The sequence below is a fragment of the Pomacea canaliculata genome, linkage group LG3, assembly GCF_003073045.1.
Source record: "Pomacea canaliculata isolate SZHN2017 linkage group LG3, ASM307304v1, whole genome shotgun sequence".
Lineage (NCBI taxonomy): Eukaryota > Metazoa > Mollusca > Gastropoda > Architaenioglossa > Ampullariidae > Pomacea > Pomacea canaliculata.
Genome location: NC_037592.1, coordinates 34783143 through 34811100, shown reverse-complemented (window position 1 = coordinate 34811100; position 27958 = coordinate 34783143). Strand labels below are relative to the sequence as shown.

General features: G+C 38.6%; 2 protein-coding genes across 9 annotated transcripts; both read left to right on the top strand.

Moving 5' to 3' along the window:
- Nucleotides 1-569: 569 nt before the first annotated feature.
- LOC112560211 (cytochrome P450 3A24-like) lies at nt 570-27051 on the top strand. 3 transcript variants are annotated; one of them, XM_025231875.1, is made up of 15 exons: nt 570-722; nt 1992-2115; nt 2531-2627; nt 3098-3150; nt 3460-3553; nt 4242-4361; nt 4894-4982; nt 5339-5481; nt 5799-5923; nt 6354-6477; nt 6705-6862; nt 7136-7224; nt 7692-7829; nt 8082-8244; nt 8603-9069. In XM_025231875.1, the coding sequence occupies exons 2-15, from the start codon at nt 2033-2035 to the stop codon at nt 8678-8680; spliced, it is 1554 nt and encodes a 517-aa protein (XP_025087660.1). In that variant the 5' UTR covers nt 570-722; nt 1992-2032; the 3' UTR covers nt 8681-9069. The 3 variants fall into 3 exon arrangements, with proteins under 3 accessions (XP_025087660.1, XP_025087657.1, XP_025087659.1); XM_025231872.1 differs by lacking the exons at nt 5799-5923; nt 6354-6477; nt 6705-6862; ... (2 more) ...; nt 8082-8244; nt 8603-9069 and adding exons at nt 23362-23486; nt 23874-23997; nt 24226-24383; ... (2 more) ...; nt 25551-25713; nt 26520-27051 and having other exon boundaries at nt 572-722; XM_025231874.1 differs by lacking the exons at nt 570-722; nt 5799-5923; nt 6354-6477; ... (3 more) ...; nt 8082-8244; nt 8603-9069 and adding exons at nt 959-1548; nt 23362-23486; nt 23874-23997; ... (3 more) ...; nt 25551-25713; nt 26520-27051.
- LOC112560212 (cytochrome P450 3A8-like) lies at nt 10487-21212 on the top strand. Of its 6 annotated transcripts, none has more exons than XR_003098495.1 (5): nt 10487-11191; nt 18572-18697; nt 19245-19341; nt 19826-19878; nt 21060-21212. XR_003098495.1 is itself a non-coding variant. In XM_025231876.1 (5 exons), the coding sequence occupies exons 1-5, from the start codon at nt 17813-17815 to the stop codon at nt 21178-21180; spliced, it is 477 nt and encodes a 158-aa protein (XP_025087661.1). In that variant the 5' UTR covers nt 17091-17812; the 3' UTR covers nt 21181-21212. The 6 variants fall into 6 exon arrangements, 2 of the variants coding, with proteins under 2 accessions (XP_025087661.1, XP_025087662.1); XM_025231876.1 differs by lacking the exon at nt 10487-11191 and adding an exon at nt 17091-17892; XR_003098496.1 differs by lacking the exon at nt 10487-11191 and adding an exon at nt 18041-18226.
- Nucleotides 27052-27958: the final 907 nt, after the last annotated feature.

The following is a 27958-nucleotide window of genomic DNA, read 5'->3' as shown; positions in this document are numbered from 1 at the left end:
CCACTGGCGGACACAGAAAACTCCAGAATAAAAGATCACCTAGTGGCCAGTTCTCTATGCTCCCATGTGGTGAAAAGGAATAAGAAGTGGACAGTTGGCCTGGACAGTTGGCCACCCTGGAAGCTCAGGAATGTTCGAATGGAGGTGTATGCGGACAGAGGCAACCTTAGGTATGTGCAAACTGTGCACCTGCACAAGGCCGCCACGCCAGAGTACATGGAATATAAAACAGAAAGAGAAAGTCACGACACAGCTGACGATAATGAGGCCGAAAAACAAAGAATTATTGCGATAATTCAAGTTCTTAATTCACGCGAACTTAAAATGTGTTTTTCTATAAATGACAAACTTGTTATCATACCCTTTAATGAGAGATTTGTATTGTAGTGTGACCGATCAAGTACCTGCTTACCTAAAGTCTTGCGATATCTGGCCTTTGGGTAACGGTCGACCTCACTCCGTCCTAACGGTACTTTAGGTTACCATCGTACCTATACCCGCCCCAGTCTCACACAGCAGTCCCTGTCGACGATTTCTGTCACACCTAATAAGGTTTGTAAAGGTGAAGGTCTCATATAAGTCCTATATAATTATCTATATGACTGAGGCTCGCAGTTCAAACAGACTTGCACGCCATCAGAAAGACATTTTTAACGCAGATTACTGCGACCTGAACTTGCTAGACGACCGATAGAGAGACCCCCTGTGCACAGACCTACCAGGTAAGTGTATGTACATAATATATACTCACTTTTTAAGAAGTAGCTGCTGTGAACCAGTAGATTGCAGACAGAAAGAAACAGTTGTGCGTAAATCATAGAGTGCATTGTTGTGTACATCCCGTGACACGGAGTAAGCACGGCCTCACGAAGAAATTACTTTCTGGTATACTAAACAAAATTGTTGAACATTATGGATGAATTGTAAATAGGTAAATACATAAAATGTTGTATAAGCATGGCGTACTAGAAGGGTTGTAAAAAGTGATGATTGCGACTTAAAGGCAAGAACCTGGGGCTGGGTACACAATGATGCCAGGTGGATACTACACGTCTATAATGATATATAATTATGTATTATGATAATACATCTATCTCAACCGAAGATAACTAATAGTATCTAGCTAAAGGTACGGTCTTGCCCCAACAGTGTGTGGGCCTCTAACATCATTATTTATTGGCACATGTGTACGTAAATTGTATGTCAAGGGTTGCTGCATGTGACTGACCTTTACAGCCCTGAGTCAATTTGTGTTTCCCATGCGAAGTTTAGTAGTGAGCTTTTCATGGCGGGGCTGCTGATGCTGTTGTTTTCAATGTCAGAAAACTATTAAACTTGAAAAAAAAAGTGTGTACACGTGTCCTCCCCTTGATGTGTTGTGTCTTTTTGTCTGAATGAATATACCGGGAACGATTTCTTGGAGAGAAGTCACTTTGCTATTTCCAAAGCATCCTTACTGTACTGCTCAAAACAATGGAATGGTCAGCTGTATAGTCAATCACTGTTTCCAGCCAATAAACGTTGGAACACTCACAGCAATCTGATTTGGTAAGTACTGCTGCTGAGTAGGCCAGAAACATTTATTAATCTGCTTTGGTGAGATAAGTTCTCTCTGTGCCGGTTGAGAACCATCTGGTCACTGACAGGTTGGCGGCTGCTTGCAACTGTCTCCGAGGTGTCTTCAGTAGCTGGTCTCTGTCCTGCTGTCTGGTATTCTGGGGGTCCTCACTCTGCAACTCTTGGTTGCATTGTAGCTGTCTTGTAAAGTTTGAACGACAGAATGAGGAATTCTCAATTGCCTTCCAATTTCTTGAAAGGCAGTAAATACCCTCCCACGACTGTAACATTACCAAGTTGTGTTTACAATAGACAGGACTTGTATGTGCATGTTTTATACTGTTCAAGTTCATTTTGTCATATTATAGATATGATTGAACCGTTCTCCTGTTCCTTTCCGTTACTGATCCAAGAAGTACTTGTTGTTCTCCCAGCTGTAGATACCAAGCTCCTGCTACAGTCTGGAGCACACACTATGGAGAATACAGAAGCAGGATGGCTGTCACTGACCACTTATCTGGTTGTTGGTGTTGGAACACTCACAGTAATCTGGCTTTGGTAAGTACTGCTGCTGAGTAGGCCAGAAACTTTTATTAATCTGCTTTGGTGAGTACCTGTAGACTGAATCAGAAACCTATACACTTTTTTGTTTTGGATAGATGCACAGAGACCTCTGTTGAAAATTATATTATGTTAACTGGAAGCAGTTGGGAGTGAATTAATGTTTTACGTTGACCACATTAACATCTTGAACAGATGTGCTAAAAGTCGATAAATGTGTATATTAGTTTCACCCTGGATCAATTAATCATCTTTTATGTATTATGATCATTATGTCTTATTAGTTGTGCATTTGAGTGCATCAAACAGTGTGTGTATGCATGCAGGATCAAACAACAGCGATATAATTATATCTTAGAAGTAATTTTGTATCATTTAACAAGCTCCACACTTATGTATTGCTTTTACTCAGGCGCTCTTGTCAAGAGCTGATGACTTTTAAACGGATGGGTGTTCCTGGTCCGACGCCTATTCCCGTTTTTGGAAACATGTTGACCATATTCAGAAAGGTATGTGAGCATGATGACCTGCACATCACAGTGTGTAATATCAGCAGGATATTAACTAAACTGACAAAGGTGTCCTATCTAGTTCATGTGTTGAACATGGGAGGAAATGGTTGAAGGTGTTTGATTTTAGAGAAGAAGTTGATGTCCTTATTCACTGTTCTACTGTAAAGAGAAGTGTCAAGCTTTTGGCTTCAATATGCAAAAAGCTCTTGTTAAATGTGAAAAGTGAAATTACTTGTTACACTGATTATAAAAAAGCATAAAAAATGAAAAGATACGGACTGTATTGATAATATCTTTGTGTTCATCATTTATCATTTGTAGTTTTTATTAAGCAGTTTGAAGTTCATGATGCATAACACACTAGTGCTTATTCAGATAAATGTATCATGCATACTAAAGATATGAATAACTGACTTTGAACACAGGCTATCTGTGAACTATTACATGCTTATTTTTTTATTCTGCAGGGAATTATTCACATCTTTCCACATTGGAACAAACAGTATGACAAAATATACGGGTATGTATTAATATTTATTTATTTTATGTAGCTTAATATAGCTTATAAAACTGAGGTATTAATAAAATTGTTAGGAGATTTGTTTGTTTGCTCTCGTCAATGTTGGTCTCCATTTCATACAAGTTTCAACTGTCTGTCAGTCTATTGGTTAGGATTTGCAGTTCTCTGTTGGTAGGAAGATATTGGTAGTAAACATAATTAACATACTATAGCTTACCTGAGATTGCATTATAGTGTCAACAGTCATCAGGTTTGTTATCTGACCTGAGCGCATGAGAAGAATTCAACTCTGTGACATGCTTGTTTCAGTATCTTCATGCCCGCACCAGCTCTAGTAATTAACGACCTTGATCTGATCAAAGATATTGCAATCAAACAGTTCCAGTCGTTTCCCAACAGAAAGGTAGAGTTATTATTTCAGTTTTGTTGAGGACATTGCTTAATTTTATTTATATTGCTGCTGTAGTTGTTAGACGGTATTTTTGCTTGGTTTTGGTGGTGAAGTAGTATCTGGTTGGTGAGGTTAGACTAGCATTTCTGGGAAAAATGATGCTAGGATTCTGCTTGGAAAACCGTCATATTTACGTATCTATCATCATAATCACCACCACAACCACCACCACCACCACCACAACCTACTAATCTTTAATCCCAGCAAAGGTGGTAAAAACTGGCGTAGTCACTAGCAAATGTCCAACAACAATGTAGCAACAGTATATTTCAGCATAGTGCAATTATATCCTTTCCTTTGATGGCATTTTGGTAACAAAAATATAATAATAATTAATGTGTGTTTCTTTAGCACTCTACTCCAAATTAAATATGATGCTCTGAGCATTCATCAAATACACAAGCAATATGAATGGCAGAAATTTTACAACAAATGAAAACAGTGAAAGCTACAGATGATAAAGAGCAATAGCCAGAATGAAACTTGTGACCTAAAGCTCCAGGTGTTTCTTAAACACATGAGTTCAAAGGGCACGTTTGAAAGCCTCTATTGTCTGCTGATGGCATATTACATAAGGGAGGGAGTTCCAAAGCGTTGATACTGAAGGGGCAGGTATGTGTTCACCATATGCTTTTTTTAGGTGCCAACACTCTTCAAGTTCAAGCCATGGAATGCCAATTTGCTTTCTGTAAGAGATGACCAGTGGAAGCATGTGCGCGGAATACTTTCTCCAACCTTCAGTTCAGGCAAACTCAAAAAGGTATATAGCCTCCTGGTAAATTTGGTCTGTATTTCAGACACAAACATTCAATGTAAATGTTTTCTTTCACTCTTTGTATTTGTTGTCACCTGTTCGACAAATACAGAATGTTATTTTTTCAAAAACCATATGTAGAAAATAAAACATACTCTTATTATCATATTAATCAGTATTTTCAAGGTCGAGAAAGTTGAAAACGTGCAAAGTTACTTCCTACCATCTTTATCAAAGGCACACACTGAAGTACTAAACACTACCCAACTAGATAGAATGCAACTGGTTTAAAGATTTATATTTAACTATTGAAATCCAGATTATCAGATAGTAACAATAATCAGTCAAATAATCAGCTGATTGTCTGTAGCCTGGGCCACAAAATTCATGAAGCTGTCAACACTTCCATAATGGTCAATAACATTCATTGTGCAATAAATAATATTCACCGCTGTCGCACACATATTTTAAGATAAAACGAACTGTTGCTAAAAGCTGAAATTATTTAATCATGGCTGTAATTTGGTTCTCTTTTCAGATGGTACCTGCAATAGAAAGAGTGGTATCTAACCTCGTTAGCAATGTAACAGAAAAGGCCAAGACTGGCAACATGATTGAACTGAAAGAGTGAGTCTGATACAAAAACAAAAAAAAATTGTGTGCAGGGGGAAAGCAGACATTTGCTTAGTTTGTTGCAAACATCCTATACCATTTTTAAAGAAAGGGCCAGTTATTTTGCTCTAAAGCCATATTCATTTGTTACAGAATATAAGTGATTGAATGTGATAAGAACAATCAACTTAATAAAACCTCAAAGAGGTACAGCACTTTTTCTTCTCTGTTCTGATGTGTAGTCTTAGCTTTTGTTGCACACATGAGCGCACACTCACACACCAAAACAAATTTACATACAGGTCTTACCCTCACTACATGAAACAAACAGACAAGTAGGTAGATTTACTCTGTGCTTGATTTACTTGCAGATTTTGTGGATGTTACGCCATGGATGTCATTGCTGGTGCAGCGTTTGGACTCCAGGTGGATTCAGTGAAGAACCCTAAAGATCCATTTGTTTACCATGCATTCAATGCTCTATTTGGGAGACAATGGCTGATGCCAGTATATGGTTGGCAGCACTTTGTGTCATAACTATTAGAAACAATAAAAATGTACAAATATATAATGTCTATATTTTATTATCATTTAAATTATTATTTTGAATCATGTAGATAAAAACACCTAAATTAACTCCTACAGGTGAACTGAGTTTTTCACATGGTTGCGATAATATTATATGATGGCAATATTTTAAATGAACTTAAGATTTCAGGCATTCAAATGAAAATATTTTATCAAGAAAAACTAAAACAGGAGTCTTTTACAAAGAATACTATCAGTGCATTGAACTGTAATACTAAGAAAATTGTGACTGATTTTTTCCAGTAAGTATGCCATTTCTGACAAGACTGCTACACAAGATTGGGCTAACATTCTCTCCAAAAGAGTCTACAGACTTTTTCTACAATGTCACGGAGGGCGCTCTGAAGGAAAGACGCCAAGAGAAAAAGGTTTGTATGTCAACTGGTGAGGGGAGAAGGTTATAAACTGCTGTGCAAAAGATTAAAAGTGTCTGTATCTTTATTTCCCTGAAGTGGAGAGAATTGAAGGTTTGAGGTAATTGAAATCATTTTTTATGAACTCTTTACAAAAAGTTGAGGATTAGACATATTTCCAGACATCTTTTGTTGGTTTAATGTCTTTTTGGATGTTTTAGTGATATTTTATTGTCATCAGAGTTTGTTTTTGTATGGGTGATGGTTATATATTTCCTGTGTATTCTACTTTCAAAGTATTTTGTTTGACTCATGCCATAAAGTGTCTATTCTGAGATGAGCTAAACTGATGTCAAGGTATCATGGGGTAGGGGGGCAGGTGTGTTCTGTGTGTCCTAGCTCATAGTGTCATTGACAACAATGTGAGATTGAACTTTTTCCCCAGAAATTCAGTGACTTTCTTCAGCTGCTTGTAGAAGCAGAGAAAGAACAAGAGACACAACAAGACGTTGATGCTGAGATTGACCACAGATCACAGCTACACACGTCTTCCCAGTGGACTCGTAAAGGTAATACTCACATTGCAGGCCTTACAAATAAAGAACATCAGAAGCTAAGGTAATCCTCACTTTACAGGCTTTACAACTGACGAATTAAGAACGTTGAGTGATGTTACGACTATAAGAACTTTTTATTCAGAGAAGAAAACTTCATAATAATTGTCCTTATTTACGGCCAAAGATTGGTTGTGAAATGGGTGTGATATGATAATGTTACTTCAGGAATTTTATGACAGGTCTGGTGCGAGATGAAATCCACAGCAATGCCCTACTCTTTCTTGCTGCTGGTTATGATACAGTCTCTACGGCAATGTCCTACACCTTGTTTAGCCTGGCAGCCAATCCAGCATGTCTTCACAAGGCACAACAGGAAGTCGATGAAAAGCTTGGGAAGGTGACAGAGATCTTGTCCATTAAGGAAAATGCTCAATTCTCAATTAGTTTTTTTAAAGATAGTCAGAGATTTGTGTGTTAGAAAGTATAAAATATTTTTAAATCCTTTGAACACCAAAAACAAGATAATTCCGGCATGATTTTGTAATGATGTGCTATGAATTTGAAATGTTGGTGTACTTAATTTTGAAACATTTCCTTCATAAAGTGCTATACAGTGTTAAAAATTATTACATAAACAATATAATTTGACCACTTACAATGTTCATTTCAGAAACCTGCTGATTACTCTACTGTAAATGAGCTGGTGTACCTCGACATGTGCATGAATGAAGCATTAAGAATGTTTACTCCAGGATTTGCGTAAGTAAGCCAAAACAGACAATTAACGAGACTTCATTTAAAAGGCAGTAGTCTATGTTTTGTTCTTTTGATGACATTCCTTTAGATTTTCTTATGACTTAGGCACTAAAAAAAATCCCTGCACCCTTCTCTTCTACTATCTGTCATATATAGACAGGCTAAATAGATGAGAAAGGAAGATAAATAAGATTTGGAAGGGAGACCTCTAAGATGCATTTGCTTTCAGATTACTTGATTGTCACAAATTTTTAACAGCATAGACATTTAAGTTTTCATTATTGTGTGACCAAATCTTTTTTGTCTGAGGTGTGTAGTATTTTTACTTTATTTTCTAGGGAAGGCATAAAAACTGTATGCTTGATCTTGGTGGACATAAACAAGATCCCTATACGATTTGTGCCAGCCTATGAGAGAATAACGATGATCGTGTTTAAATTGTTTTTACTAATATTCTCATGTTTTATCAGCTCAGACAGAGAATGCATTGAGGATACTGAAGTAGGAGGTTACAAGGTGCCTAAAGGAATGCAAGTTGTATTTCCCTTTTATGCCATCCATAATGATCCCAAGATCTGGCCTAACCCCTCCAAGTATGACCCAGAAAGGTCAGTTGCATCAAAAAAAGAAACATTTGCATTAAAGGAGTTTGTACCTGTCAGATCTGTCTCCCCACTCACCATTTCTTGTGGAAAGTGGACTTGGTTCCTTCTCGCTCTCTGGCTCAGTTTTGTTGTAGTTGTTTACTTTATTGTTTTTGTTTTCTTTTGATTATTGTTTTTCTTTCGTTTTTTGTCAGATTTTTATTTCAGATCATATAAGTATGATTGATGACATCTTTTGCCCACATTATTTGGCAGACACACACCTGAGGCACGTGCAGCCCGGCATCCATGCAGCTTCTTGCCTTTTGGCATTGGCCCCCGCAACTGTATTGGCATGAGACTGGCACAGCTGGAGCTCCGCATGGCTCTGGCAGCTGTCTTACAAAGAGTCACTCCAGTGCTGTGTGAGAAGTCAGTGGTAAGTAATAAGTTCACTAAGGGAGTGATTGAAAAGTCATTTTTTCCTAGGTCATTCTGCAAATTTCCAGACAATGAAACAGCAAGTAATTCTAATATTCTTCAACGTAACATTACATCTGGGTTTAAGTCAATCGGGAAGATGTTTATCACGACCGTTTAGATATTAATTTAAATTCGAGAAAAGTATGGTGATTAACTCACTGGACAAACACGTAATGCTCGTGCATGCTTTCACTGAATACATGCATTTTTTAAAAATAAAGGATAATTGCTTTCTTTCAAAATTTATGTTTTTTTTTCTTATAACTCTTCCAAACTTTCTGTGTTTTCAGTCAATATTTTATTTTTTGTTGCAGTATCCTCCCAGCAATTTTCAATTTGGTCGCATCACTTCCAGTGATGGTCTCTGGGTAAAATTCCAGCTTCGTGAATGAGGCAATGGGATTATCCTGTATAAACACCATCATCAAAAGAGACATTACAAGGGACCACACCCAAGTATATAGACAAAATATAAATAGCTGATATTTGTGTCATTAAAGAGTATTAATGAGTACCTAGCTCTAGTAAGTAATCATGTTGGTGTTCCTTTTGATTGTTCATTCTCTTTGATGTCAGGGAATTACTTTTTCATGTAATTGTGAGATTGTCAATGAATCTTTCAGGCTTTTTTAGCCTGCTGCATGATTATCTTATTGTGTATCACAATTGTATCATCTTCCATATTGTCCATGATCATACATCAATTAAACTTTCACTATAGTCTGTGATATTGTTGTACTTCTACTTCTGTTCATGCAGCACACAAAAGCTGAATTCTTCATGATCAACCTTTTCTTAAACATCAAAATTACAATGACAGTTGCTGTCAATAAAATAATACGAAAAGCTTAAACGTTTTAAAGACTTTTTTTAAAAACTTGTTGATGAATTGTATATGGACCTCATTAGTAGGCAAAGTTTGCAAAAAGCTTATATGCTGCTCAAAACAATGGAACGGGAACAGCAAGTTGTATAATCAATCATTGTTTTGTGCCGATAAACACACAGACAATGACATTGAATCAAAGCAATTCTTTAGTCATAAAATGAAACACTGTCAGTTATTTTTATCGAAAAAGATTATTTCTAAACAACAAAAATTCAAGCTTGGACTGACACAGCCCATGTTTTCAAAATTATGAAAAGTGATATCATAGAAAAAAGAAAGTCTATATCGTGTGGTAATGTTTTTCCACGTCACTGACGTCCAGGTCATCTTAAAGTGTGGCCTGTGAGAGGAAGAGAGAAAGATGCTGAACCATCAGCAGTACATTCTTGGAACAAGTGTTTTACTATTTTGCTACTCTAACGCCAGTTACTGAACTGAATAAGCTTGGCTGAAATATATGGTTTGTCTAAAGGTGACAAAAACAAAGACGATATCATTTGTAACCCCTCTCCCTCCTCACCACCCGCAAAAGAAAAAGAGCGAAACTGACATCCCCTTAACCAAAGTAGCACGAAATGGATATATCCGAGTATGTTAAGCGCATATATACACACCTTTAAGAATGTTCTTTAAGTATGACCGTACATCCATTTGGTTTTTTCCCCCACTCCTTTAAGTACAGAGAGTTACCATCGCGCAAACTTATCAGTCTATAGATCGTACAAGTCTGTGGTCACCATTATTCCCATCATTACATTTCCTTCATTTCTCAACTCCTTCCATCCCCTTAAAAACGGGCCTGTATATATATATATCCAGCAAATTCTTTTAATACATGAAACATTTGCTGCGATAGTTCAAGTTATCGGTTCATGCGAACTTGTGGAGCGTTTTTCTACAGAGGACCTGATAGACCTGTAAGCTACCCCTAAAGTTTTGTCAACAGACAGCTTTACCTTCTGCCACCCGACTTATCGGATCAGACGTCGCGCACCTGAAAAACAGTTTTGGCTGCTTCAAGATCTTATGTTCCTAAACTTGCAGGTACACAGTGAAGGTGAGAGAACTCCATAACGTATTTTGCCTTTGTCAAAATAACCATTGCTAATTCTAACCATAGATGGATAGGTGTTACACCAAAGGCATGAGCACATTCTCCAGAAGGTAGATGGAGATGCGACATGGCCGAAGAATCCCACTCCAACGAAAAACTCTGATAGTGGGGGGGGGGGGGGGCGCTATTTTGTGCGTGTCCTCGCAAGATGAGTCTCTACTACTGAAAGGTTTCCCTCTGTGTGTGTCCTCCTTCCCCCTACCTCTGCTGGACATAGAAAACCCCAAAATAAAAGGTCACCTAGTGGCCAGTTCCCTATGCTCCCCTGTGAGAAAAGGAATAAGAAGAAGTGGACAGTTGGCCACCCTGGAAGCTCAGGATTCTTCGAATGGAGGTGTATGCGGCCAGAGGCGACCTTAGGTATGTGCAAACTGTGCACCTGCACAGGGCCGCCAAGCCAGAGTACATGGAATATAAAACAGAAAGAGAAAGTCACGACACAGCTGTCGATAATGAGGCCGAAAAACAAAGAATTATTGCGATAATTCAAGTTCTTAATTCACGCGAACTTAAAATGTGTTTTTCTATAAATTACAAACTTGTTATCATATCCTTTTAATGAGAGATTTGTATTGTAGTGTGACCGATCAAGTACCTGCTTACCTAAAGTCTTGCGATATCTGGCCTTTGGGTAACGGTCGACCTCACTCCGTCCTAACGGTACTTTAGGTTACCATCGTACCTATACCCGCCCCAATCTCCCTGTCGACGATTTGTGTCACACCTAATAAGGCTTGTAAAGGTGAAGGTCTCATGCAAGTCCTATATATACATATGACCGAGGCTCGCAGTTCAAACAGCTTTCCACGCCATCAGAAAGACTTTTTTTTAACGCAAATTACTGCAACCTGATCTTGTTGGACGACCGATAGAGAGATCACCTGTGCACAGACCTAACAGGTAAGTGTGTGTGTGATAAATATAAACTCACTTTTTAAGATGTAAAAACACCTAAAATGAAGTTACCCAAACTTTTCTCAAAACTAACTCAAATAGACATGATATTCATCACCCCGTCACTCATCAATATCATCCCACAGTACATTTCTAGCTCAACCAGTCTTGCACCAAGAAACGGAGCGCCGCTCTGGAACTCGGTCCAGAATACGAATGGCCTCCCTGATAATTTGTAGAAAAAAGTTTAAAAACACTTACTGTTACTGTCCACCAGTGTCACTGAGACGCACGAAGACAGTCAGACATAATCTCTGCGTCAGGAACGCTCCCACTCAATCCTCGACGAGCGTACAGGTTCACTTACTCACTTTCTAAACACACTAAGATACACATTCCACCAGGATCTCCGTAGCTGGCACGTACACACTCTAAACTCTAGGCCTTGCCGTCGTTAGGGACTTCACTTGCACACTTCGTTCACCTTAGTGGGTCCCTCAGAAGTTCCTAGGCAAACAACTTACTTCACATATTCTCGTTCTCTGTAACCACACGCACAGCAAGACCATCCGTCTCGGCGGTTTAGTTGGGAATCCTCACTCCCCGTTCACTTAGCTAGAGCGTGAGGTCAACTGTCGTCTGCTCCCTTCCTTTTTCTTTTCTCCCCACAACGTAAAATAAAATCCAAAACTGCGTCAGATTATGACGTCAAATCATGACGTCAGACCACGACGCAGCAACCTCGCTCACACACGGGTAAGGGTGATAATCCCTGCTTACCTATTCCTAACCACCTGTTCCTAACAATTACTAAAAAAAATTTTTTTTTTGAAAATTCTGGCAGACGAGTAAATAGGTAAATACATGAAGTGCTCGATATATACATTGCGTACTAGAAGGGTTATAAAAGTGTTGATTCCGAGTTATTTAGGCAAGAACCTGGGGCTGGGTACACAATGATGCCAGCTGGACACTAAACGTCTATATATAAACATCTACATGTATATCTCAACCGAAGATAACTAATAGTATCTAGCTAATGGTACGGTCTTACAGTGTGTGGGCCTCTAACATCATTATTTATTGGCACATGTCAGGGCTTCTGCTTACGCAAAAAATTGCGTACAGTACGCATTAAAAGTTCGGAGGACACCTTCAAATTTGGGCGAAGAACAGATACAAAATTGGGTAACTGTCGTGTCCGACATCGTTGCCCAATCTATTGTCGTCTGCTACAAGGTAACAGTTACTTCCCTTGCACTGAGTTTTATTCCCTTACCGGGAAGAGTTCCATTAACTTATTTCCAAGATGTTGACAGCATGGTTAAAATCATCGTCTCAGAAACGGAAAGAAAAGGAGCCCCCCAAGTATAGTGAGCATAAGCTCATCACAGATGCTTGCACATACTTCATGGCACAGAAATCTCGCCGTTTCTGACTAGTACTTTGTGTGCCTGAAAGGCAGTTGAACAAAGTATGTTGATTTGTTAATTTTTTTTTCACATTATAAAGGGACCCCTTAGAGCAGACCTGGGCAAACGCCGGCCCGCGGGCCGGATCCGGCCCGCCTCCTGTCTCTGACCGGCCCGCCCGCTGGCCGCCCACCAGTAAATATACTATATATATACAGTATTGGGTAACACTGAGTTAACTATATTAGTCCGGCCCTCTAGAACCATTCCAGTTTCTCATCCGGCCCCTTGGGAAAATTAATTGCCCACCCCTGCCTTAAAGTTACCCTTAGAAATCTGAAGAAGGGGTCCTTAGGACCCCAAAGAATTTCGCCTTAGCAGAAGCCCTGCATGTGTACTTAAAATTGTATGCCAAGGGTTGCTGCATGTGACTGACCTTTACAGCCTTAAGTGAATTTGTGTTTTCCCAGTAGTTTAGTAGCGAGCTTTTCATGGCAGGGCTGCTGATACTGTTTGGTTTTTTTTTTTCAATGTTAGAAAGCTATTAAACTTGAAAAAATAAACGCACAGACAATAACACTGAATTACACAATTTCGTTATTCATTAAATCAAACATTGTCAGTCAATTACATCAAAACAAATGATTTAAACATAAAGAATTTTAGCTTGGACTGACATAACCTCTGTTTTCAAAATTCAGAAAAGTGATGTCAGAGAAAAAGATAGCATGTCCACCATTATCCTGAATGCAGGCAAGGTGTCACTGTCTCGTTGACTGAACCAATGTTCTCAGAATCCTTTGAGGAATTCCTGCCACTCTTGCTAAAGAAACTGGTCCAGCTGATTGAGATCAACTACATAGAGTGGTTGGCTCTAAGTCACTGGCCAAGGACATCCCACTGATGATCAATGGTATTCACATCTGGGCAACAGGCCGGCCAGTCCATTTGTTGACTTGGTGCTGCTGCAGAAAGTTACTGACGACCCTGGTCCTGTGCGGTTGGTGTTGTCGTCCTGTAAACCGGCGCCTGGTCCAATGGCCTACAGTGGTGGCAGTACCAGAGGATCTAAAATGTTATCACTGTATGCTATGCCTTTTAGGCTGCCTTCCACCAAGCAGGGGGAGTTCTGTAGAGTGTAGAGCGTCATCATCCCACCCACACCATGGTGAATCCACCACCATAGCGATCACTTTCCACCACTGTCGTCTCCAGACGAGGACTCGACCATAGTTGAAGCGATATTCATCACAGGGCTTCTGCTTACGCAAAACATTGCGTACAGTACGCATTAAAAGTTCGGAGGACCCCTTCAATTTTCGTTAATGGGGTCCCCTTCAAATATGGGCGAAGAACAGGGACCCCTTAAAAATCTGAAGAAGGGGTCCCTGGGACCCCAAAGAATTTAGCCTTAGCAGAAGCCCTGCATCAGTGAAGAGGACTGCGGCTCACTGTTGCCTTGTCTATGTCAGATGGCGTAGTTCACATGTAAGATGAGCAGCCCGGTGTGCAGGTGTCACGACAGGCCACACAGCAGGTTGACTTGACCGAGATAAGTTATCTCTGTGCCGGTTCAGAACCATCTGGGCTTGTATTCATGGACGTCGGTTAAATCATCGACGTTAAAGTTAACGACCGTTGGTTAGGGAACCAACGGTTAAATCCTAACCGACGTTAGAACTAGCGGCATATTCATGGGCAAGAAAGCATGCTGGGTTACCAAACCGACGGTCTATTTTAGGCACTCAGGGTATCCCCGTCACTGCGCATGCGTTAACAGGGCGAGTACGTAGAAACCAATATGGCGTCAAACCAAGCTACAAAAATACGGAAGGCAAATTGTTCTCACAACAAGGTGGTGATGCTGGAGAACACTCTAAAAATAGAAAAATAAGTATGTAGAACCTATGTTCAGATTTGTGTCGTCGCTGGCAGCCGCAACACGTACCAGCGATGAAGTGCGGGGTAAAGTTTTCACTTTGAAACGGGGACATCGAGCGCGAGCATCAGCAACGAACAAAACGAGAAAGTGAGGGGCTGCCACAAAACCCTATGACGACGTACATCCTCGATGCCATTGTTGGGAAAGACAAAGCTAATCATGGGGTGAAAGGTGAGTAAACTTGCAAATGTAGACACAGAGTAGCAAACAAAGTACAATATAGAATGAACTAGCTGGTGACTGAGAAGGCTAAAGAGTAAAGCATCTTTTATCTTTATAATGGGCTGTTTTTTCTTTTGCAAATCCTTTTTCCAAATGATTGTGCATCAAGTGTCTTCACCAATGCTGCCAAATCACAAATGTCATAAACTTTCTTGTCAACACAGAAGTGACACATGTTAAAGATGATGGTATCTCCAATTCAATAAATTACTGATCAAGTAACCTTATGAATTTATCTCCTTATGCATATTCATAAGTTTAAATTATTAAAAAAAACAAGGCTTGATATACTAATGTTTGCATCATGCAGTGAAATTTTAGATGCATTTACAGTATTTTTTCTGGTTCAATTAGGTGGTGGGCATATTTAAGGGAAGCCAGACTGCTGCATGTAGTGAATCAGGTGGGTTTTTTTTAATGAAATAAATGGATCCTAGGACTATGTGCTATCAATATTAGTTAAACTTACTCTGAGCTGTTTCCTTTGCTTGCTGTTTCATACATGCACCTCCAGAATGAATATTATGCTGACTGTAGTCCTAGACTGCAATTTTTGTGACAACTGTACAGCTTGTACAAACTGGGGTTATGGGGGAAGATGGGAAATAGTTTTTTACAAAATTCCTTTTGAGCCTGGGGGAGTGGTTTGAAATTTTGGTGAGAGTAAGGATTGGAGGTGATAGTTTAAAATTATTTTTTGTGATTTTTATCTTTCACGTCATGTTTCTCTTGTAGATACTTTGAATATAACCACATCTTTAAGTACACATCACTGTGCATGTAAACATTTCTACTCTGTAGCTGTGCTGTGGTTGGAAGAAAATCACTTAGGACCGCTTGTCAAAGATAAAAAAAGAAAGTATCTATTTACCCAATTATTTCATAGAAGGCATAAACTAGTAAACAACAATAATTACAAACATTTTGTGACAAAATCCCCTTATTCACTTTAATCAACAAGGCATTCAAATGTTACAAACAAGAAAATGTTGATCTTGCTCATGATATACATGTACACATTTATTGCAGTCCTTGACACAGCTGCGTAGCAAGGATGGTATGGTTGATACAGGCCGCATCAGGCATTGGCAAAATTTTGGGGTAAGGGCATCAAATTTATAATTTTTATTTTTAATCTACAGTCCATTTGGCAAGAAAGAGTGCAGAACATATTACATTAAGTTCATCTTATCACTACTAATATCAATACAGATTTTATGGAACAGTATTATGCCTATTTTAATTGTAACTCTTAAGTAACCAGATACTACATTTATCTGCATGCCTATCTTTTGCTCCCCAAACATTGTCTTTTCTTACATTTTCAGAGTTTACAGAACTACATTTGTCATTGTGACTATCTTCTTGCAGAGTCTTCAGAAGCATATCAAACAGTTGAGGTGCAGACCCAACACACAACCACCGACAATATCTGAGCGGCCACTGAATGATATTGATGAAATACAGATCCCACACATCAGACACCAGTGGAACCAAAGCAAAAGACAAAAGCAAAGCTGGAAAGACCTAAATAAACAAATGCCACTCCAGAGAAAGCTGAAGAAAAGGCAGAGTACAGGAACTAGAGAAACCACTTTGTGGTCTGCATATTGAACACACTAAACAGACACAAGACTGAACTTATAAAGCTGAAAAATAATGAAACTGAAAAATTAGTCACGCAGCAGATGCATGTACACCTGCAAAATAAAAATTACTGCAAACTATTCTTGTTTCAATTTGTCCGTATACTGCATTTGTGTGAGTACCTTAAAAGTGCATGTTGATCACTCTCTGTCTCTTGTACATGTTGATCACTCTGTCTTTTTTTCCTGCGGCTATGTACGTGCCTGTTCAAATGCAGGTTGAGCCACTGAGCACTGTTGTGCAATATAAAACATACTGTGATCACATCACAGGCTTTTGCAGAGGATGACCAAAGCTTTGTACGGCAGCTCCATCTCCTCTTGCACACTCCAATGGCATGCTTCACAGGAAAGGTGTGGAGGTATGACTAAAGGTGTATTGCTCTTCTGACCTGGTCATAGGGTTAGGATTAAGTGTTAGCAGCCAAGTTTTCAGCCTGTAGCTGGAATCACTACGGAGGCATCCTCTGACAGGCGATTTGCTTGCTCCATGGTATCGAAGATCCCGGATTCCCTTAGTACCCTGGCATCATGCAGAATGCCAGGCAACTTTGCAACAAATCAATAAGTATCATGTCACATCACAGATTGCCTGCAAAATAGCAAAAAAAATTCTGTTACAAATCTCCACACTAAAATCTAGCTGCTTATTTTATGTTTTGATATGTTTACAATTTTGTTTGTAAAAAACAAGTGCTGCTATGCTACTGTACAGCTTTGTCACTACCTCAGAGTCTCAATGTGGATGTTTACCCAATAAATTTACATTGACATTTTATGTGGTATTTTAAAAGTTTTAATTGACATTTCACAGTTTGTATGTAACTGTATATTTCATAATTTTTATTTACTCAGTTCTCATCTATGATGGTGGGTGATCAGATAAGTGTCAGAAACCAAGTAAAAATGCTCATAACTGGAATATGAAATACATCATATGAAAATCCTGACAAAGTGGTGGCTAAAAATATAAGGACTACAAGAATTTTCCACAAAGTTGTTACCTGTTGGCACAACAACAACAACAACAAAAAATAATAAATGTGCTGGCAACAGCTTAAAGTCAAAGAAATTTTAAGGAAAAGAAATTTCACTCACCTGCATATTAATTGAATGTACATTTTTCCTATTGATGTATTTATGTTCGTTTTCTGATGGATTTTTTTTTTTGTAATTGGAATGTGAGTTCCATCCACACAGCCAAAGACGCCTTTGAATCGTGCTATTTTATAGAATTTCCTCTCTCTGCAGCTCTGCCTCATCGTGATCCGGAAAACTAATCCACTGTGTCATAAGACTGAGTAGATAGAGTTCGTGTCACAGCACTTATGGTCCTTGGTGTTGTTGGCTGGCTCACATTTAACAATTGCCAGCAAACATCTTGAAAGCTGTGGATTAAAACTCAATGCTAAGCACGTACACTTGCAGCACTGTAGGTAGTGCGCCAACGCGGTTCGAATTTACGAGTTGGTTTTCAAAACATCTGTAAGGCTGAGAATGTGATGTCGGCTATATCTTAAATTTGCACAACAGTACAGCATTGTTGTATTTATAAATCGGATTAATCCATCGCGAAAAACGCTCTTTTTCCTCAAAACAAGCTCTGAGCACAACAAACGCCGCCATCCTTTAATCGTCGGTTTCGCGATTTAACGGTGGGGACCTCCACCGTTAAAGTTAGCGTCGGTTATAGGTCATCGGTTAGCGAAATTTCGGCCCATGAATACGCCGTTGTCGCGCTAACCGACGACTAGTCACGTGACCGGTATCGGTTAAGGCTTAACCGACGTCCATGAATACAAGCCCTGGTCACTGACAGGTTGGCGAGTGCTTGCAACTGTCTCCGAGGTGTCTTCAGTAGCTGGTCTCTGTCCTGCTGTCTGGTATTCTGGGGGTCCACACTCTGCAACTCTTGGTTGCATTGTAGCGGTCTTGTAAAGTTTGAATGACAGAATGAGGAATTCTCAATTGCCTTCCAATTTCTTGAAAGGCAGTAAATACCCTCCCACGACTGTAACATTACTGAGGTGTGTTTACAATAGACAGGACTTGTATGTGCATGTTTTATGCTGTTCAAGTTCATTTTGTCATATTATAGATATGATGGAATCGTTCTCCTGTTCCTTTCCATTACTGATACAAGAAGTACTTGTTGTTCTCCCAGCTGTAGATACCAAGCTCCTGCTACAGTCTGCAGCACACACTATGGAGAATACAGAAGCAGGATATGGCTGTCACTGACCAGCTATCTGGTTGTTGGTGTTGGAACACTCACAGCAATCTGGCTTTGGTAAGTACTGCTGCTGAGTAGGTCAGAAACTTTTATTAATCTGCTTTGGTGAGTACCTGTAGACTGAATCAAAAACCTATACACTTTATTTGTTTGGGATAGATGCACAGAGAGCTCTGTTGAAAATTATATTCTGTTAATTGGAAACAGTTGGAGGTGAATGAATCACACAATGTTATCATTGCTAAGAAGATTTAAGAGTTTAAACACAAAAACTGGTTGATTTTGTCTTCTTTCTCTTGTTTTATATTGTTTCAGATAATCTAGCAAACATAAATATAGTAAGAGTTAAATAAATAATGTATTCCCTTGACCACTTTAACATCTTGAACAGATGTGCTAAAAGTCAATAAATGTGTATATTAGTTTCACCCTGGATCAATTAATCATCTTTTATGTATTATGATCATTATGTCTTATTAGTTGATCATGTGTGTGTATAAAACAGTGCATGCATGCAGGATCAAACAACAGCGATATAATTATATCTTAGAAGTAATTTTGTGTCATTTAATGAGCTCCGTACTCATGTATTGCTTTTGCTCAGGCGTTCTTGTCAAGAGCAGATGACTTTTAAACGGATGGGTGTTCCTGGTCCGACACCTATTCCCATTATTGGAAACATGTTGACCATATTAAGAAAGGTATGTGAGCTTGATGACCTGCACATCACAGTGTGCAATATTAGCAGGATATTAACTAAACTGACAAAGGTGCCCTAACTAGTTAATGTGTTGAACATGGGAGGAAATAGTTGATGGTGTTTGATTTTAGAGAAGCAGTTGATGTCCTTATTCACTGATCTACTGTAAAGAGAAGTGTCAAGCTTTGGCTCAATGTGCAAAAAGCGCTTGTGCTATTAGCACGCGGTCAAATGCGAAAAGGGAAATTACTTGTTACACTGATTATAAAAAAGCAAAAAAAATGAAAAAATACGGACTGTATTGATAATATATTTGTGTGCATCATTTATCAGTTGTAGTTTTTATTAAGCAGTTTGAAGTTCATGATGCATAACACACTAGTGCTTATTCAGATAAATGTATCATGCATACTAAAGATATGAATAACTGACTTTGAACACAAGCTATCTGTGCACTATTACATGCTTATTTTTTTATTCCACAGGGAATGGTTCACGTCTTTCCTTTTTGGAACAAACAGTATGGCAAAATATATGGGTATGTATTAATATTTATTCATTTTATGTAGCTTGATATAGCTTATAAAACTGAGGCATTAATAAAATTGTTAGGAGATTTGTATGTTTGCTCTCGTCGGTGCTTGTCTCCATTCCATAAAAGTTTCAACTGTCTGTCAGTCTATTGGTTAGGATTTGCAGTTCTCTGTTGGTGCCAGCTATTGGACAGATGTCATCTGCAAAATGTAGGCTGCATTTCGATCTTCCACCAATGGAAATAAATATGAGATGGTCACGGAGGGTTTCTAGCATGATGTTCTCCAAAAAGATGCTGGGCAGTACAGGTGATAGGGGCTGGCACCTTTGACTCCTGCTGTCATGTGAAAGAAAGCTCCCTTTTGATTATCCAGTAGTACTGTGCTTGTTAAGCTCTTAAAAATCGCTTTGATGACTTGGACTCCTTCAAGGTAAAATGTCCACATCATGTGACACAGCCCCTCATGCAGCGTATCTCAAAAGATAATCAAATAATCATGAAGTATAATTTATAGCGGGAGAGCCTGTTGGAATGGATGTAGACTTGGCAGTGTTTAGTTCCCTCATCCCTGCACCTCTCACCTCTGTTGCTGGTCGCACAGCGCAAAACATTACAAAGTGACTGACGTGGCACCCAACATTGAGAACAAATAGCAGGTAGACATTGGTTCTGCAAGGTACAAATAATTAAAACTTCAACTGCCGCAAGGGGGACAGGGTTCCCCGTCTACACAGAGCCTGACTTGCCGGAAGGTGACAGTTCATGTTTGGCAGAGCAGTATCCCCCATCTGTGGTATCGCCCCTCTGTGAGGTGATTAACCCTGACCACCCCGAGTACAGAATCTCGCATTTAAGTTTACAGGAGGATTAGGTGGTAGGTATTAGCAGGCTAGGTATAGACTTCAGCATGGACTAACTTTTGTTTAATTAGCCATGTAAAAATCAAATCAATCCGACTTCAGTTTGCTTTATTTTTATTTACATGAAATTGTTATAGTTACAATGTTAAAGTTAATGATATATTAATCCCAAAATATTTAAACGTTAGTGTATTTTAGTGTCAGATAGTAAACATAATTTACATACTGTAGCTTACTTAGATTGCATTGTAGTGTCAGTCATCAGATTTGTTATCTGACCTGAGTGCATGAGAAGCATTCAACTATCTGACATGCTTGTTTCAGTGTTTTCATGCCCTCACCAGTTCTAGTAATTAACGACCTTGATCTGATCAAAGATATTGCAATCAAACAGTTCCAGTCGTTTCCCAACAGAAAGGTAGAGTTATTACTTCAGTTTTGTTGAGGAGATTGCTTAATTTTCTTTATATTGCAAAACTTGATGTCTGCTGCTGTAGTTGGTAGATGGTATTTTTGCTTGGTTTTGAAGTGAAGTAGTATCTGGTTGGTGAGGTTAGCCTACATTACTGGGAAAAATGATGCTAGGATTCTGCTTGGAAAACAGTCATATTTACGTTATCTGATAATCACCACCACCGCCACAACCAGAACAGTATGGATACATACAGTTTAATAACAGTATATTTTTAGCATAGTGCAATTTTATTTTTTCCTTGATGGCATTTTTGGTAATAAGAATATATAATAATGAATGTATGTTGTTTATCACTCCACCACAAATTAAATAGAGGCTCTGAGCATTAATCAAATACATGAGCAGTATGAATGGTACAAATTTTTACAACAAATGAAAACAGGGAAAGCTACAGATGGTAAAGAGCAATAGCCGACTTCAACTTGTGACCTAAAAGCTCATGGCAGGTATTTCCTTAAACAAATGAGTTTTAAAGGGCACGTTTGAAAGCCTCTATTGTCTGCTGATGGCATATTACATAAGGGAGGGAGTCAAAGCATTGATACTGAAGGGGCAGGTATGTGTTCACCTTGTTTATTTTTTTTCTTTTAGGTGCCAAACACCCTTCAAGTTCAAGCCATGGAATGCCAATTGCTTCTGTAAGAGATGACCAGTGGAAGCATGTGCGCGGAAGTACTTTCACCAACCTTCAGTTCAGGGAACTCAAAAAGGTACATAGCCTCCTGGTAAATTTGGTCTGTATTCGAGACACAAACATTCAATGTAAATGTTTTCTTTCACTCTTTGTATTTGTTGTCACCTGTTCGACAAATACCGAATGTTATTTTTTCATAAACAATATGTACAATAAAACGTTCTCTTATTATCATATTAATTAGTATTTCCAGGTTGTGAAGGTGGAAAACGTTCAAAGTTACTTCCTACCTACTTTATCAAAGGCACACACTGACGTACTAAACACTACCCAGCTAGATAGAATGCAACTGGTTTAAAGATGTATATTTAACTATTGAAATATAGATTAACAGATAGCAACAATAATCAGTCAAATTATCAGCTGATTGTCTGCAGCCTGGGCCACAAAATTCATGAAGCTGTCAACACTTCCATAATGGTCAATACCATTAATTGTGCAATAAATAATATCCACCCCTGTTGAACATATTTTAAGATAAAACGAAATGTTGCTAAAAGCTGAAATTATTTGATTATGGCTGGAATTTGGTTCTCTTTTCAGATGGTACCTGCAATAGAAAGAGTGGTATCTAACCTCGTTAGCAATGCAACAGAAAAGTCCAAGACTGGCAACATGATTGAACTGAAAGAGTGAGTCTGATACAAAAAGAAAAATAGTGTGCAGGGGGAAAGCAGCAATAGCTTAGTTTGTTGCAAACATCCTATACCATTTTAAAAAAAAAGGCCAGTACGTTATTTCGCCCTAAAGCCATATTCATTTCTTACAGAGTATATGTGATTGAATGTGAAATGTGATAAGAACAGTCAACTTAATAAAACCTCACAGAGGTACAGCACTTTTTCCTATCTGTTCTGATGTGTAGTCTTAGCTTTTGTTGCACACAAGAGTGCACACACACACCAAAACAAATTTACATACAGGTCATACTCTCACTACATGAAACAAACAGACAAGTAGGTAGATTTACTCTGTGCTTGATTTACTTGCAGATTTTGTGGATGTTTTGCCATGGATGTCATTGCTTGGTGCAGCATTTGGATCCAGGTGGATTCAGTGAAAACCCTAAAGATCCATTTGCTTTACCATGCATTCAATGCAATGTTTGGAGACAATGGCTGATGCCAGTATTTCGTAGGCAGCACTTGGTGTCATAACTATTAGAAAACAATTAAAAATGTACAAATATATAACTGTCTATAATTTTTTTATTCATTTAAATTATTATTCTGAATTCATGTATATAAAGACACCTAAATTAACTCCTAAAGGTGAACTGAGTTTTTCACATGGTTGTGATAATATTATATGATGGCAATATTTTAAATGAACTTAAGATTTCAGGCATTCCAATGAAAATATTTTATCAAAAAAAACTAAAACAGGAGTCTTTTACATCGAATACATTTAGCACATTGAACTGTAATAGTAAGAAAATTGTGACTAATTTTTTCCAGTAAGTATGCCATTTCTGACAACACTGCTACACAAGATTGGTTTCTCCTTCTCTCCAAAAGAGTCTACGGACTTTTTCTACAATGTCACGGAGGGCGCTCTAAAGGAAAGACGCCAAGAGAAAAAGGTTTGTATGTCGACTGGTGAGGGGAGAAGGTTATAAACTGCTGTGCATAAGATTAAAAGTGTCTTATCTTCATTTCCCTGTACTCTGTGAAGTGGAGAGATTTGAAGGTTTGAAGTAATTGAAATCATTTTATGAACTTCTTTTAAATTAAAAGTTAATTAGACATATTTCCAGACATCTTTTGTTGGTTTAAAGTCTTTTTGGATATTTTAGTTATTTATTTCCTGTGTATTCTACTTTCAAAGTATTTTGTTTGACTCATGCCAGAAAGTGTCTATTCTGAGGTGAGCTAAACTGATGTGGTCATGGGGTAGGGGGACAGGTGTGTTCTGCACACCTAGCTCATAGTGTCATTGACAACAATGTGAGATTGAACTTTTTCCCCAGAAATTCAGTGACTTTCTTCAGCTGCTTGTAGAAGCAGAGAAAGAACAAGAGACACAACAAGAGGTTGATGCTGAGATTGATCACAGATCACAGCTACACACTTCTTCCCAGTGGACTCGTAAAGGTAATATTCACATTGCAGGCCTTACAAATAAAGAACGTCAGAAGCTAAGGTAATCCTCACTTTACAGGCTTTACATTTGAGGAATTAAGAAAGCTGAGTGATGTTACCAACTAAGAAAACTTTTTATTTAGCGAAGAAAACTTCATGATACTTGTCCTTATTTACGGCCAAAGATTGTTTGTGAAATGGCTGTGATATGATAATGTTACTTCAGGAATTTTATTACAGGTCTGGTGCGAGATGAAATTCACAGCAATGCCATACTCTTCCTTATTGCTGGTTATGATACAGTCTCTACGTCAATGGCCTACACCTTGTTTTGCCTGGCAGCCAATCCAGCATGTCTTCGCAAGGCACAACAGGAAGTCGATGAAAAGCTTGGGAAGGTGACAGAGATCTTCTCCATTAAGGAAAATGCTCATTTCTTGAGTATAAAATATTTTTAAAGGCCTTTGAACACCAAAAACAAGATACTTCTGGCATGGTTTTGTAATGATATGCTATGAATTTGAAATGTTGGTGTACTTAATTTTGAAACATTTCCTTCATAAAGTGCTATACAGTGTTAAAAGTTATTACATAAACAATATAATTTGACCACCTACAATGTTCATTTCAGAAACCTGCTGATTACTCTACTGTAAATGAGCTGGTGTACCTCGACATGTGCATCAATGAAACATTAAGAATGTTTACTCCAGGATTTGTGTAAGTCAGGCAAAACAGACAATTAATGAGACTTCATTTAAAAGGCAGTAGTCTATGTTTTGTTCTTTTGATGCCATTCTTTTAGATTTTCTTTAGACTTAAGCACTAAAAAAAAAAAAATCCCTGCAAAAAAAATCTTCTACTATCTGTCATATATAGACTGGCTAAATAGATGAAAAGGAAGAAAAAAATAACAGAGAAATAAAATTTGGAAGGGAGAGCTCTAAGCTGCATTTGCTTTCAGATTACTTGCTTGTCACAAATTTTTGACAGCATAGACATTTAAGTTTTCATTATTGTGTGACAGATCTTTTTGTCTATGGTATAGTAGTATTTTACTTATTTTCTAGGAAGGCATAAAAACTGTATGCTTGATCTGTGAACATAAACAGATCCTATACGATTTGTGCCAGCCTATGAGAGAATAACGATGATCGTATTTAAATTGTTTTAACTAATATTCTCATGTTTTATCAGCACAGACAGACACTGCATTGAGGATACTGAAGTAGGAGGTTACAAGGTGCCTAAAGGAATGCAAGTTTTATTTCCATATTATGCCTTCCATATTGACCCCAAGATCTGGCCTAACCCCTCCAAGTATGATCCAGAAAGGTAAGTTGCATTAAAGAAGTTTGTACCTGACAGAAGTGTCTCCCTACTCACCTTTTCGCCTTTGTTGATGTGGACTTGTTTCCTTCTCACTCTCTCTGTCAGTTTTTGTTTACTTTATTGTCCTTGTTTTGTTTTGATTATTGATTTTCTTTCATTTTGTGACATTTTTATTTCAGATCATATAAGTATGATTAATGACATCTTGTGTCCACATTATTATTATTTGGCAGACACACACCTGAGGCACGTGCAGCCCGGCATCCATGCAGCTTTTTGCCTTTTGGCATTGGCCCCCGCAACTGTATCGGCATGAGACTGGCACAGCTGGAGCTCCGCATGGCTCTGGCAGCTGTCTTACAAAGAGTCACTCCAGTGCTGTGTGAGAAGTCAGTGGTAAGTAATAAGTTCACTAAGGGAGTGATTGAAACGTCATTTTTTCCTAGGTCATTCTGCAAATTTCCAGACAATGAAACAGCAAGTAATTCTAATATTCTTCAATGTAACATTGCATCTTGGTTTAAGTCAATCGGGAAGATGTTTATCATGGCCGTTTAGGTACGTATAATATTAATTTAAATTCGAGAAAAGTATGGTGATTAACTCACTGGACAAACATGTAATTCTCATGCATGCTTTCACTGAATTCATGTGTATAGTAGCATCATGAACTTGTATTATACATATCCATGGTACCGTACCATGAGGTCGGATGGTTCTGAGAGACACACACAGATGCTTCCACATATATATATAGAATGGGGTGTCACAATAGCAAAAGGCATCTGATGTTCCTATGGCCTACCCAGAGAGAGAGAGTTGGATGGGCAACAGGGGTAAGGGACCTGGGCCTGGGTTACTTTCTAGTAAGAGGGATACGAGTTTGGTTGGGTTGGGAGAGGACATGGGGTCAGAGAGAGAGAGAGGTGGGAGCCTTATTCCACGGAGTAACGTAATATTGAGGAATATTTATGTTTCACCCTCGCCAGAACCATCGAACGGCACAGGATTAAAGAGCTATACCCATGCCATTGTTGTATGTTGAGTTGTAGTGAGGCCTGGGAGACTTGTCAATCCTCTGTTACATGCATTTTTTTTTAAAGTAAAAGATAATTGCTTCCTTTCAAATTTTATGGGTTTTTTTTCTTATAACTCTTCCAAATTTTCTGTGTTTTCAGTGAATAGTTTATTTCTTGTTGCAGTATCCTCCCAGCAATTTTCACTATGGTCGCATCACTACCAAAGATGGTCTCTGGGTAAAATTCCAGCTTCGTGAGTGAGGCAATGGGATTATCCTGTATAGACACCATCATCAAAAGAGACATTACAAGGGACCAGACCCAAGTATATAGACAAAATATAAATAGCTGATATTTGTGTCATTAAAGAGTATTAATGAGTACCTAGCTCTAATAAGTAATCACTTTGGTGTTCCTTTTGATCGTTCATTCTCTTTGATGTCAGGGAATTACTTTTTCATGTAATTGTGAGATTGTCAATGAATCTTTCAGGCTCTTTTAGCCTGCTGCATGATTATCTTATTGTGTATCACAGTTGTATCATCTTCCATATTGTCCATGATCATACATCAATTAAACTCTCACTATAGTCTGTGATATTGTTGTACTTCTACTTCTGTTCATGCAGCACACAAAAGCTGCATTCCACATAATCAGCCTTTTCTTAAACATCAAAATTATAATGACCATTGCTGTCAATAAAATAATACGAAAAGCTTAAACGTTTTAAAGACTTTTTTTTTAACTTGTTGATGAATTGTATATGGAACTCATTAGTAGTCAAAGTTTGCAAAAAGCTTATATGCTGCTCAAAACAATGGAACGGCAAGTTGTATAATCAATCACTGTTTTGTGCCACTAAACACACAGACAATAACATTGAATCAAAGCAATTCTTTAGTCATTAAATGAAACATTGTCAGTTATTTTTATCGAAAAAGATTATTTTAACAAGAAGAATTCAAGCTTGGACTGACACAACCCATGTTTCCAAAATTCAGAAAAGTGATAGAGAAAAAAGACAGTCTATATCGTGTGTTGTCACCATTGGCCTGATTGCAGGCAAGGTTCGCTGTCGCATGAACTGAACCAATGTTCTCAGAGTCTTTTGAGGAATTGTCTGCCACTCTTGCTGAAGAAACTGGTCCAGCTGATTGAGCTCAAATGCTGTGGGATGGGGGTGATAGGTGGCTCTAATTAAGTTGCTGTCCCAGGACATCCCACATATGTTCATTGGTATTCACATCTGGGGTACAGGCCGGCCTGTCCATGCTGTTGACTTGGTGTTGCTGTTACTGACGACCCTGGTCCTGTGCGGTTGGCGTTGTCGTCCTGTAAACCGGCGCCTGTTTCAATGGCAGTACCAGAGGCTGTAAAATGTTATCACTGTATTCCATGCCTTTCAGGCTGTCTTGTACCTAGCTTGTACCAAGTAGATGGTTCTGTAGGCCGTCCCCATCCTACCCCAAGCCATGATGGGCCCACCACCATAGCGATCACACTTCACCACAGTGGGATCGTGGTCACGCTCTCTGTCGTCGGCTTTCGTTGAAGGACCTGATGACAAGGCGAGGTTCATCAGTGAAGAGGACTGCGGCCCACTGTTGCCTTGTCCTGTGGTA